Genomic DNA, 12,088 nt, shown 5'->3' on the forward strand with positions numbered 1-12,088 from the left:
CAGGCAAAATTACCGAGGGAACATGAACATTACAAAAATAGAATGCTTAGCCAGGGGAATCTGTGTAGGCTATATAACAAAATATAATAACACCCCAAATCCACAAAACAGTGATATCTTTATTGGCCAACCTAAATGCACAAAATACACGATGTAAGCACTCAAAGCACAACTGGCTTCTTCATCAGGCAAAAGTGTTAATAATCAAACAGGAGAAAAAAAATGACAGTGTTGGGTCATATGCCTACATTTTAGCAAGATGTTATTATAATTGTTCATGGTTAAGATGGTACAGAGGGATGTCCATGTAAGCTGAGGCCATTACTCCTTCTTGTCCATGTGTGCTCTGGGAGACAAAGAGTAAAATCCAGGAGTGTGAGGCTACCAACTCCCTCCTTTGACAGAGAATGCTGAATTTCTCAGTAAGTTGCTATGTTGTTGCATCTGGAAACCTTTTAGATGCGTTTAAGTAAAACATGTCATATACAATTCTAATTTTAAAAACAAAATTGCCATCATTGGAGGTGAAAACCTCAAAGAGTTAAGTCCCAGTTCCCTCTTGTTTAGGACTCCCTTGTTGCAGCTAAAATAAGGTATCCTCAAATCTACAAAGCATATCCAGGGGTAAGTACTCTAGGTGTGAATGATTTTCAGTATTTCTCTATCTGCAAATACAGAAATCTAGGGACTGGAGGAAAATTGCACTCATTTTGTCCTTAACTCTGTGACTATATGCTGCTTAACTGTTAGCTTCCTAAGTTATCTGCCTGGCCTGCTATTCTCTTGCCCAGTCTATTACTCTATTATTCTACTTCCTCAGGAAGTGACTAGAAAACCTTGCATGAGAGTGTTTTCTTGTCACTAATTGTCAGGCCTGAGAAGAAATTATTTTCCTTGCTTTTCTGACTTTCACTTTGATTCCAAGATTTTCACTTTCCTCATAGCAGCCCACCTATTCTGTATTAACACTTCTAGTTCACAAAATTTTTCTGGGGCTGCAGTTTTGGGAGACCACCAATAAATACCAGGCACTCTATAGACTATATTTCAGAGGAAGGAACTGGCAGAACTACCACTGAATAGGATTACCATACATTGACAAGCGACTTGAAGACACATACATACCCACACACATCACTGGTAGAAAATGCTATGGTATTTGGACAATTTGGCCCCTTGCCAAGTTGTACTACTTTTGGAAACTACAACATAGTAAAACTGTGACCTGATTTGTACACTGACTTATGTTGTTCTTTCTTTGGCCACTGACTAAAATGCAAACCATCTTCTAGGTTTTTTATTACCAGGAAACCATCAAACTGGTTCATTCTTGCCTTCCAAAGGAGGCTTAGAAAACATAGCTTGAAATAATTGGATTATGATTTGAAGTGGATTTCAAAATTTGGTTTCGAAAGCAAATACAAACCAGGGAGGTAACCAGATTGTGCAATTAGAGGAAGATGCCTGTGAGCCCAAGGATGAGACCTGATAGGTGGATGATTTGGCCATCACAACTGAATCTGTTCAGTTATGTGTGAATACTGCAACATCTTGTCCTATATAAATGTTTGATACAGAATTAGCCATTGGAAAATTAGCCAATGAAGTTAGCCAGTGAAAAGGTCAATATTTGTTGAGTGTACAATAACTATAGATTGTACTCCTAAAACACTTACTAGAATGTAAACCCAATTGTATACAGAGGGACTGTAGTCCTAACATTTTTCTGTGTAAGAAATGTTATATATTAATCCAATGGCAATTACCAGCACCAGGCTACTAATAATTATGTTACATTTTAACTTTCTATTAATGTCATATGAATCTCTGTTGTAATTTTGTTTCATTTTTGTTTTACAGACCTTAAAATTGTCAAGCAGAGTCCTAGATAAAATAAGTACCGGGCAACTTGTTAGTCTCCTTTCAAACAATCTGAATAAATTTGATGAAGTATGTTGGTGCTAATATAATCATATGTTCATAATACCCTTTAAATAAACTTGGTATTTAAATATTGCAAACTATGTAATAGTGTCCAGTGTTACCTGAATCAAAGTTAACTGAAGCTCATTACAAAAACAAAGCAAGACAAAAATCTCAGCATATTGGAGTTGATTTTAAAACTTTAAAATATTTATATTCTACTACTCTGGCTGTTTGGAGTGACGTATAAAAAAAGAAATGGTGAAATAATCATATAATAGCCAGCTCTCAACATTTATCTCCTTTGGCATGTTCCATTCTCAACATTCCATCACAGTCTAGCATAATTTAGGGCGTGTATTACTACTGATTTACTGCTGGAACAACTCTTATATGTAATTCTACTGCCACAAGTTTTGTACTTGACAGTAACTACCAATTATTAAATTACTATTTAGCAGTAGTTAAATAATTGCTTGATGACATAGCAGTTGATCACTGATCTTTTCTGTAGGGTATTTGAAAAGGACAGTAAAACAGCTCTGGGGTGCAGTGCATTGTGCCCTTCTGGGAGGAAATTAACTTTGCAGAATGACATGTTGAAGCTTCTTTCCTGCCTTGCTTATCACATAGGATTCTGGGATATAATTTGTTTACTGTTTGGTTACTATTGGAAAAAATAGCTGCTGTTCTAGAAGTTAAGTGCAGGTGCAATATAGACAGAACCTAAGGTAAAGATAGAGTCTGGCTGTGATAGGATCTGTGGGTTCAAGTAATTAGATGCATTGTGGGACACAGTTCAGACAATAAGCTGGTGCTTACTCCCTATACTAAAGATAAACAAAGGCAGATGTATCTCCTCCCAGCAGCTGATGCTGATGTTCCTGAATACATGCCATTTATACCCATGGCAAAAGTGAGGTGCTCCATTTATCATGTCAGGATTGCCAGCAGGATTTTCTGGTCGTGGTATGTTATTTGTATTAAATTCCCATTCAGACAGTGCATCCCTATCCATATGACAAGCCCTTGAATTCTGCTCTGGAAAGAGTTGAGGAGCCTTGTATGTATGATAGTAGGTTTGTATAGACTGAAAAATGGTCATAAGTTTGCATGTACAGTCTTGTGTATAGTCTGGGAGAAAGTCTGCCAGTGAAATCAAAATCTGCCCACCATCTTTGGGAGTTACACTAATAGGGCTGTGAGGATGGATTGGGGGCAGCTGGCTTCCTTCTCCTATCATTGCCCCCTGCATATATTTGCTTAATCTCCATTTATCTGTTCATCCATTGGTGGGAGCACAACAGGGAGAAAATGGGGAAGCAAAATTGCTCTTTGCCCTCCTGAATTTTCATTTGTTTCTTTAACTTATAAATAACATGAGACCCAGTCTGCTTATAGTACAAGTTAAAACAGAATACAGTTAAAACAAAGCATGAAAACGTTTAAAAAGGCCAAAGGCCAAGATGTTGATTTACAATAGTTTAAAAAACAATTAAAACATAATAATGATAATTTTTTAAAAATACAGCTAACATCCCATTAAAAGATCATCTGCAAGAGCTAGTTTAGAAACAAAAGCAAGAGTAAACAAAGAGGTCTTTCTTTTCTAGCATCACAAAGTGAGAGGGTGCCATAGCCTGGAAGCACCTACTAAAAAGTCACGTTCAGAATTGATAGCCAGTGGTGTGGTGCAGTGCAGTGGGAATGTTCATATTTAATATTTAAATGTTAAAGTTTGTATTTAAATACTCTAAGGGCTCATCCAGACTGATGGAAACGTCCCAGATTTTGTTTCTGTTCTTTTTGATTTTATACTGGGTTAAAAAAAATGGACCTGGAAGAGCTGATTAAAAAAAAAGTATCTGATTGTATTGATAGCTGACAGAAAATATTCTGGGATAAACAAGATATGTATGGATCTTCAAAATAAAGTAAAAAATAGGAACAAAATGTGGAACTTTCTGATCTTTTTGATTAGTCTGGACTGATAAGACATTGGGCTTATTATTGTCTGTCAATGTATCTGATCTGGTGCATTTGTTGTGAGGACAAAATTGTGGCAGAAGAACATACACTAGCTATAGTTGTTTGTGTGTGGAAGAAAAAGAATAAAGTTCCAAAGGAATGGACATGGGGGAGGTTTTTTTTTTTTAAACCTTCATTTCCACTAAATTGCTTGAATTGGGGATGGCTTGGAGAAGATCTCTGACAGCTTCTCAAAGTCTGAAGACTTTATTGAGATTAGCAGTTCAAATAACATGACTGAGTCTGGGAAAGCAAGGCCAACTCATCCCCTTACTTTAGTTGAAACAATTGATTCAACAATGGGTGGGAGGGTAAGCAATGAGTATTGAGTGGTAACAGGGTGGGGAAAAGTCTCCATTTCACTTGCCCACCCACTTTTTCATGTTGCTTCATTGAATATAATTTCTGATTACATTTACTTTCAATTTGCTATCCCAGGGTCTAGCCTTGGCTCATTTTGTGTGGATTGTACCTTTGCAAGTGCTGCTGGTGATGGGACTTCTCTGGGAGATGTTGCAGGCTTCAGCATTTTGTGGACTTGGTCTCCTAATTCTTGTAGCTCTTTTCCAATCCTGGCTTGGACGAATGATGATGAAATACAGGTGACAAAGCAAATTATGGTTATTTCTTTCAAATATTAAGGTTGTTGATTAAAGGTTCTAAATAGACACTGGCAAGAACTTACAAATAACAGATTGTCATATTGCCTAGAAACTATTTATTATCCAGACTGTAGATGCCAATAGTGCAATTGTTTACTAAATTGTTTTTCAAAATACAGGTTCTGTAACTATATCTATATCTTTGTTGTTGTTACGTGCCTTCAAGTTGTTTCCAACATACAGCGACCCTAAAGCAAACCTATCACAGATTTTTTTGGGGCTGAGCATGCGACTCGCCCAAGGTCACCCAGTGGATTTCCATAGTTGAGTGGGGATTTGTAGTCTGATGCTCAAACCACTAGCCTATGCTGAATGGATATATATATATATATATATATATATATATATGGAAATAATTGTAATGTTTAATTTAGTTACATTCTGAGAAATGGAAAATTGCAAAAAATCTTCTTGAAGTTGTAGATATTGATGGATTTCTTTCAAATGTAGTTTGAAAGTTTTGCCTGCACATATGCCTGGTTTTTGAAAAATAAAATAATAATATTCAGTGACATTATTTAACCTGTTTTTTTATTTATTTGAACATTAATATGCAGGCTTTTTTTAATCAGTTCACTAGAGTAGTTTATAATGTAAAATGTTTACCATAAAAAGACAATTTGATCTCACTATATTATCACCACACCCTTTGAATCAATCTGATAAAAGGAGAAAATAAGTCCAGCTCCCATTTTTATATAATGTTGCACAGTGACCTGGTGGAATGACGATTGCAGGAGATAGTTCTGGCAAGAGACGACTCAGATTACAGGTAGTCTCAATCCATCTGATGGGATCAGCCTCAATGCCCAAGCCTCTCTTTCACTGAGATACAAACTGATGGAATGGAACTGATGAAGACAGTTTTTTGCAGATATTTGGAAACATTAACTTATGTTTAAACTTCCGGGATCTCAGAAGTATTCTTTTACAAAGCAATAAGTGGCTGCCATATTTCAGTAGGCATGTCTGTTTTAGTTTCCCCTCTTAGATGACCCCTCCAGGAGCCCTGGTGGTGCAATGGTTAAATGCTGGTAATGCAGACAAAATGCTGTTACTTCGATCCTGCAGGACTCGAGGTTGATTCAGGTTTTCATCCTTTCATAAGTTGGTAAAATAAGCACCCAGTTTGTTGAGGGCGATTAGCTAACATATTGTAAACTGCTTAGAGAATGCTTAGCACTATAAAGCAGTATAGAAATGTGTTATTGTTATTGCCAAGACCTTTACACTTAGGACTTTATCACACAAGGCACTTACTGCACTGGAATCATGGCTCACATGCTTCAGAAGCACGGAGGTGGGATTTCTGGTTCTGCTTCTGAAGCATCACTGAAGTGCATCTTGCTCTTCTCCCGTTGAAGAATCATTCGCGGAACAGCCATTTCTGTAATAACAGGCTCTTCCATTATGCAAAAAATGGCTGTTCCATGAATGCTTTGACAACGGAAGAACAATGAAATGCCTCAGTGATGTTTGAGAAACACAATCGACAATCCCACCTACGCACTTCTGAAGTGTTTGGGCCATGATTCCAGCCTGGTAAGTCCCTGTGTAATAAAGTCCATGGTTGTTATTTTTTCATTTAATGCCATATCCCACAGCCTCCTTCACCATATAGAAATATCTGCTTCCTCACCATCTTTACTTAACAATAACCATTTTGCCACTGATAATAAAAAATATAAGATTTTTATTATGCATATGCTCAGTATTATTTGTGAATATGGATAGAAATAATATGTGCCATCATTACTGGGATGTGATTTTACCTATTGCATTCAGTACCTGTTCCCAGAAATCTTTTATTTTATGTCAGTATAGCCACATATGAATTAATGTCTCCCTTTGTTCACATCCTGTCTGACAGGAAGAATAAACATGTTTATTAATTAATGACAGCTGAGAAGGAGTAAAATGCCATCTAAATACTATTTTATTTATATCAGCCAAATCCTGCATGGGAGACATGGTAACAGTGCTGTAGGTATGACCATTTCCTGATCCAGCCTGCTAAGACTGACCTTAAAAGCCAGGATAATAAACCCCTTGTTGTATTTATTGAGGCAACATAATAATCCTCATAAAAAGTACTATTTCATGTGGCTTCAGTAAGTACTAGCCTTTTTACAAAAGCATGAGGAACAAGCATGGCGTAGTGGTTTGAGCATTGGACTACAACTCTGGAGACCAGGGTTCGAATCCCAGCTTGGCCATGGGAAGCCTCTGAGTGACCTTAGGCAAATCACACACTCAGTGTCAGAATGCCCCATGATAGGTTAACTTTAGGGCTGGCATACATCAGAGAGGCACAGAACAGCAACAACATGAGCTTGAAATATTCTGAATTGTGATTTTTCAGTTTCACCTAGAATATAGTTTATCTGTTTGACAGCCAACTGAATACGTCTTTAAAAAAGCAATCTTTACCTTAACCAGATTTGAAAATGTTCATCTGCCCCAGCTTCTTTAAAAGAATTAATATTTAACAAATTATTTTCAAAAACTGATTTTTGGAGCAGAGAAGGTCCAGCAAAGAGGTGCCAGCAAAGAGGACCCTCTGATGTAGTCAGGTGAAAGGTCCTTTGATGGAGACAGTTCTACAAAAGATATGAAATCAATGGCCATTTGGTCTGGTGGAACTTGTAAAAAGTGAATCTGCTAAAGAATAAAATGTTCCCAAATTATATCAGCTGGCCATTGGAGTTTCTAAGATAGCCACTTAAGCTAGCTCGCATCTAATCTCATGGCAGGGGGCATTACGGTGCTCCATTGGTGCAGCATTTAGATACACTGCACCAAAGGAGTGCTAAAAAGCCACTGCCACAGTGACAAGGGCGCCTTTTTGCCGCCGCTAAAAGGAGCTGTATTTTGCCGTTTTTGTTAGTGCCAGCAAAGTGCCAGATTGGGGCCGTAGTGTGCAGTTGCAGCAGCCCCACTCCAGTGAGGAAAGGGGCAGTGGGACACCGCTCCAAAGGGGCAATCTGTTTTGCTCCTAAGAGGGGATGTGGTGGCTTAGTGGTTAAGACGCCAGTTCTGATGATCAGAAGATTGGAGGGTTGGTAGTTTGAGGCCTGAGTGCTGTATGATGGGGTGAGCTCCCATCACTAGTCCCAGCTTCTGCCAACCTAACAGTTTGAATATATACAAAAACAAGTAGATAAATAGGTACCACTCAAATGAGAAGGTAACAGTGTTCAGTGCAGTCATGCTGGCCACATGACCACTAGAGTAGTCCTCAGACAATGCTGGCTTTTCGGCTTAGAAACAAAGATGAGCACCGCCCCATACAGTCAGTTACAACTAGTCATTCATGTCAAGGGACTACCTTTACCTTTTACCTCATTAATAGAAGTGGAAAGCACAAGAAGGATAATTCCTGATATAGAGTATTGTTGGGAAAATACAAACCTAAGGCTGTAGTACTCTTATCTGTGATTAAGTCTAATTGATTTTCTTGGAACTTTTCATTTAGTCTGCATAGATGTGCATTGCACTGTTTCTACTGAAATCAATATGAAACATTTCATCAATGGATCATACCTTATGAATTTTTCACAGAGGCACCACAGTGCCAGTGCTATTTCATAAATTACAAATGTAAAGATTATTTGAATTAGCCTTAGGTTGTACTAGTCTAAATATTTGTAGAAATGTGCTGCTAGTTTGAGTAAACCACTTAATTTATGTAAGCCTTTATTTATGGGTTGAATAGATAATTCTATTTTATAGTAAAATATATAGATTGTTGGTGTTCCAATAGGGCTGTTATTAAGCATGAAACACAAAAGTGGTTATCTGTTTTGCAGAGATCAGAGAGGAGGAAAGATCAATGAAAGACTTGTGATCACTGCAGAAATGATTGAAAACATACAGTCAGTCAAGGCATATTGTTGGGAAAATGCAATGGAAAATATGATTGAAAACCTGCGAAAGTAAGTACTGTATAGGCATTCACCCTTCCAATGTTTTGACATGTAAACAAGATTCTGGCATGTGGTTTTATTAGGCCATTTTTATTCCCTGAAAACACTATCAAAACGCTTGGTTTCAAATCAAATAAATAAATGGCAGCTCAATCTTTCCTCCAATAAAATCAGTTGAACTTTTCTGGATGATAGTTTTAAGTGTCTATCTGACTTTTTAGGTATATGCTATATGCTATGCTTGACTGTTTATGGAAGAGACACCTTTCTGAATATGACCTGTATATAAAGTGCTACACATGCCAGTTTCAACTGCATGGTCAATTTTTATCTTCATGAGAGAATGCAACTTTTACATGTTTAGGCAATATTTTGAGACCCTATTCTTATGTAATTTTAACCTAATACTGTATAGCATTTTATTGTTTTATAACTTTGATTGTTTAATTGTAGTTTTAATTTTGGGGAGAGGGTTGGGAAGGGATCAATTAGTATTTTATTGTATTTTTAATGCATTTTTACTGTTGTAACCTGCCTGGATTCCTAGTGATTGGGTGGGCTATAAATCATCATCATCATCATCATCATCATCATCATCATGTAGGTGTATGAAAAATAGTGTGCAGGCTCTGTGACATCCAAAATGACACATTTATACATATTAACGAGAGAAATATGTTTGGAAGTCTATGCAGCAAATCATTAACCATTTACCACTAAGACAGAGCCATGCTAAGTGATGTAAATGGAGCATATTTTAATTTAATTCCTTATCTGTCCTTTTCCATTCATCTCCATATTTTTGTTGCTGTCGGATTGTTGTGGGGATTGTGAGAAGACTCTAGATCAGGAAGGCAGATTCGACTCTACAGTAGTCCCTCCACATTTGCTGGGGTTAGGGGTGAAGGACCCCCGTGAATGTGGGAAAATTGCAACTAAAAAAACCCACTATTCTTTTTACCTAAGAGTCTCTCCTGACTCTCAAGGAATCTCCAAGTCCTCCAGTGCAACTTGGTGGTCAACATCTATGAGAGGCTGATCATAGAATCATGCTGGAGGAACTACAAATACCCGGAGAAGTGTCTTCTCTAGGAACTTCTAGGTTTTCCAGCACAACCCTGTTCTCAACTTCCAGCATAATTGTGCTGGAGGATTTAAGAGATTCCTAGAGAGAACATATTAATCAAAACCACAAATAATTATATCTGCAAAAGTCAAGGCTGCAAATGTGGAGGGCCAGCTTTACTTGTGATTTCCTGACTCCCAAGGGTATAAAAATAAAGGAGCTTTCTGCACCCTTCAAATTTAGAAAAGAAATCTTGGGAGAAAACAGAAGTAGATTTGAGCATGAAATAATTTGTCAATGGTCTTCATTTTTGGTACTGAAAACAAAATACTGGGTTGAACATGCATTTAGAGACATCCAGTTCAGCAAATATGGCCACAGTTTTCTGGGCTACTATTTTTTCCACCTAGTGTGGACTTTAATGGTCAAGTGAAAAATAGAATCATAGAGTTGGAAGAAACCGCAAGGGCCATCCAGTCCAACCCCCTGCCATGCAGGAAATCTAAATCAAAGCATCCCCAACAGATAGCCATTCAGCCTCTGTTTAAAGACCTCTAAGGAAGAAGACTCCACTACACTCTGAAGGAGTTTGTTCCACTGTTGAACAGCCCTTACTGTCAGGAAGTTCCTCCTAATATTCAGGTGGAATCTCTTTTCCTGGAGCATGCATCCATTGCTTCGGGTCCTAGTCTCTGGAGCAGCAGAAAACAAGCTTGCTCCCTCCTCAATATGACATCCCTTCAAATATTTAAACAGGGCTATCATATCACCTCTTAACCTTCTCTTCTTCAGGTTAAATATCCCCATCTCCCTAAGTCGTTTCTCATAGGACATGGTTTCCAGACCCTTCACCATTTTAGTCGCCCTCTTTTGGACACGCTCCAGTTTTTCAACATCCTTTTAAAATTGTGGTGCCCAGAACTGGACACAATATTCCAGGTGGGGCCTGACCAGAACAGAATAGAGTGGAACTGTTACTTCCCTTGATCTAGACACTATACTTCTATTGATGCAGCCTAAAATCGCATTGGCCTCGTTAGCTGCTGCATCGCACTGTTGACTCATGTTCAATTTGTGGTCTACTTGGACTCCCAGATCCGTTTCACACATAGTTTCATTCAGCCAGGTGTCCCCATCCTATATCTGTGCATTTCATTTTTCCACTCTAAGTGCAGTACCATACATTTCTCCCTGTTGAAGTTCATTTTGTTAGCCTTGGCCCAGCTTTCCAATCTATCAAGGTCATTTTGAATCTTGATCCTGTACTCTGGGGTATTAGCTACTCCTCCTAATTTGGTGTCATCTGCAAATTTGATAAGTATGCTCCCAATTCTGTCATCCAAGTCATTGATAAAGATGTTAAATAGTATAGGGTCCAGGACAGAGCCCTCCAGGATGAAAAGGAGCCATTATTGAGCACCCTTTGGGTTCAGCCAGTCAACCAATTACAAATTCATGTAACATTTATGTTGTCTAGCTCACATTCCACTAGTTTGTTTGCAATAATGTCATGGAGAACCCTATTAAAAGCCTTACTGAAATCAAGATATACTATATCTACATCATTCCCTTCATCTAACAAGCTGATAATTTTATTAAAAAAAAAAAGAGAGATATTAAAATTACCAGCTTGTTAGATGAAGGGAATGCTGTGGGTATAGTATATCTTGATTTCAATAAGGCTTTTGACAGGATTCCCCACGACATTCTTGCAAACAAACTAGTGGAATGTGGGCTAGACAACGTAACTGTTAAATGGATTTTTAATTGCTTGACTGTCTGAACCCAAAGGGTGCTCAACAATGGCTCCTCACACAGGCCTGAAGTCTGACTATCCCCTACTTGCAGACTACAAGAGATAACTAACATCACTTCTTTCTTAAGAAGGCTTGGATTCTGCATTTTATTTATTCCACGTGATGTGGCATGATGGGAAAATATTTAAAATTCCAAGATGCTGGTGATGAACACAAATGAATAATTAGTTCATATTCCTAGGCCAGCACCCTCATTTTATATTCCAGCCATGTACAGACCTTTAGTATATCAAATGCTAGATATCATCATCCAAGTTTTAGAGGCACTGGGCAGTTAGGTAACTGGGTAGTTTTCTCATCTCTTCCATCTGGAATTAATATATATGCATCTTATATAATGCAGGAGATAATTTTATGCTTCCTTAAATATTACAGTATATGATTATTATAAGTTTTCCTTAACAAATATTTTTTTGTTCAATATACAGAAATGATTGTAGCAGTGAATGTGTCATTATATTTTATTTTTGAGAAAGCCAGTCTGTAAGCTTAATTTCTGAGCCAATTTGTGGAAACTTTAAATTGGTTTGCTAATGTAACATTTCTGTTTAAATTTAGTGGGGTTCTAAATGTTTAGAAATCAGAAACAATTGCATTGTGTCAGACCCAGCTTAAAGAAATGTTCTGAACTGAAGGGCATTTAACATGCCTAGATCCATAGACTAC

General features: G+C 37.7%; 1 protein-coding gene across 1 annotated transcript in view; it reads left to right on the top strand.

Moving 5' to 3' along the window:
• The window catches only part of CFTR (CF transmembrane conductance regulator), a 120,690-nt gene that overhangs the window by 41,755 nt on the left and 66,847 nt on the right, over positions 1-12,088 (top strand). Inside the window, exons 5-7 of the mRNA XM_042470394.1 lie at positions 1,861-1,950; positions 4,390-4,553; positions 8,423-8,548. Coding sequence (XP_042326328.1) covers positions 1,861-1,950; positions 4,390-4,553; positions 8,423-8,548 — 380 coding nt within the window. The remainder of the gene's footprint in view (positions 1-1,860; positions 1,951-4,389; positions 4,554-8,422; positions 8,549-12,088) is intronic.

Source organism: Sceloporus undulatus, chromosome 5, assembly GCF_019175285.1.
Source record: "Sceloporus undulatus isolate JIND9_A2432 ecotype Alabama chromosome 5, SceUnd_v1.1, whole genome shotgun sequence".
Taxonomy (NCBI): domain Eukaryota; kingdom Metazoa; phylum Chordata; class Lepidosauria; order Squamata; family Phrynosomatidae; genus Sceloporus; species Sceloporus undulatus.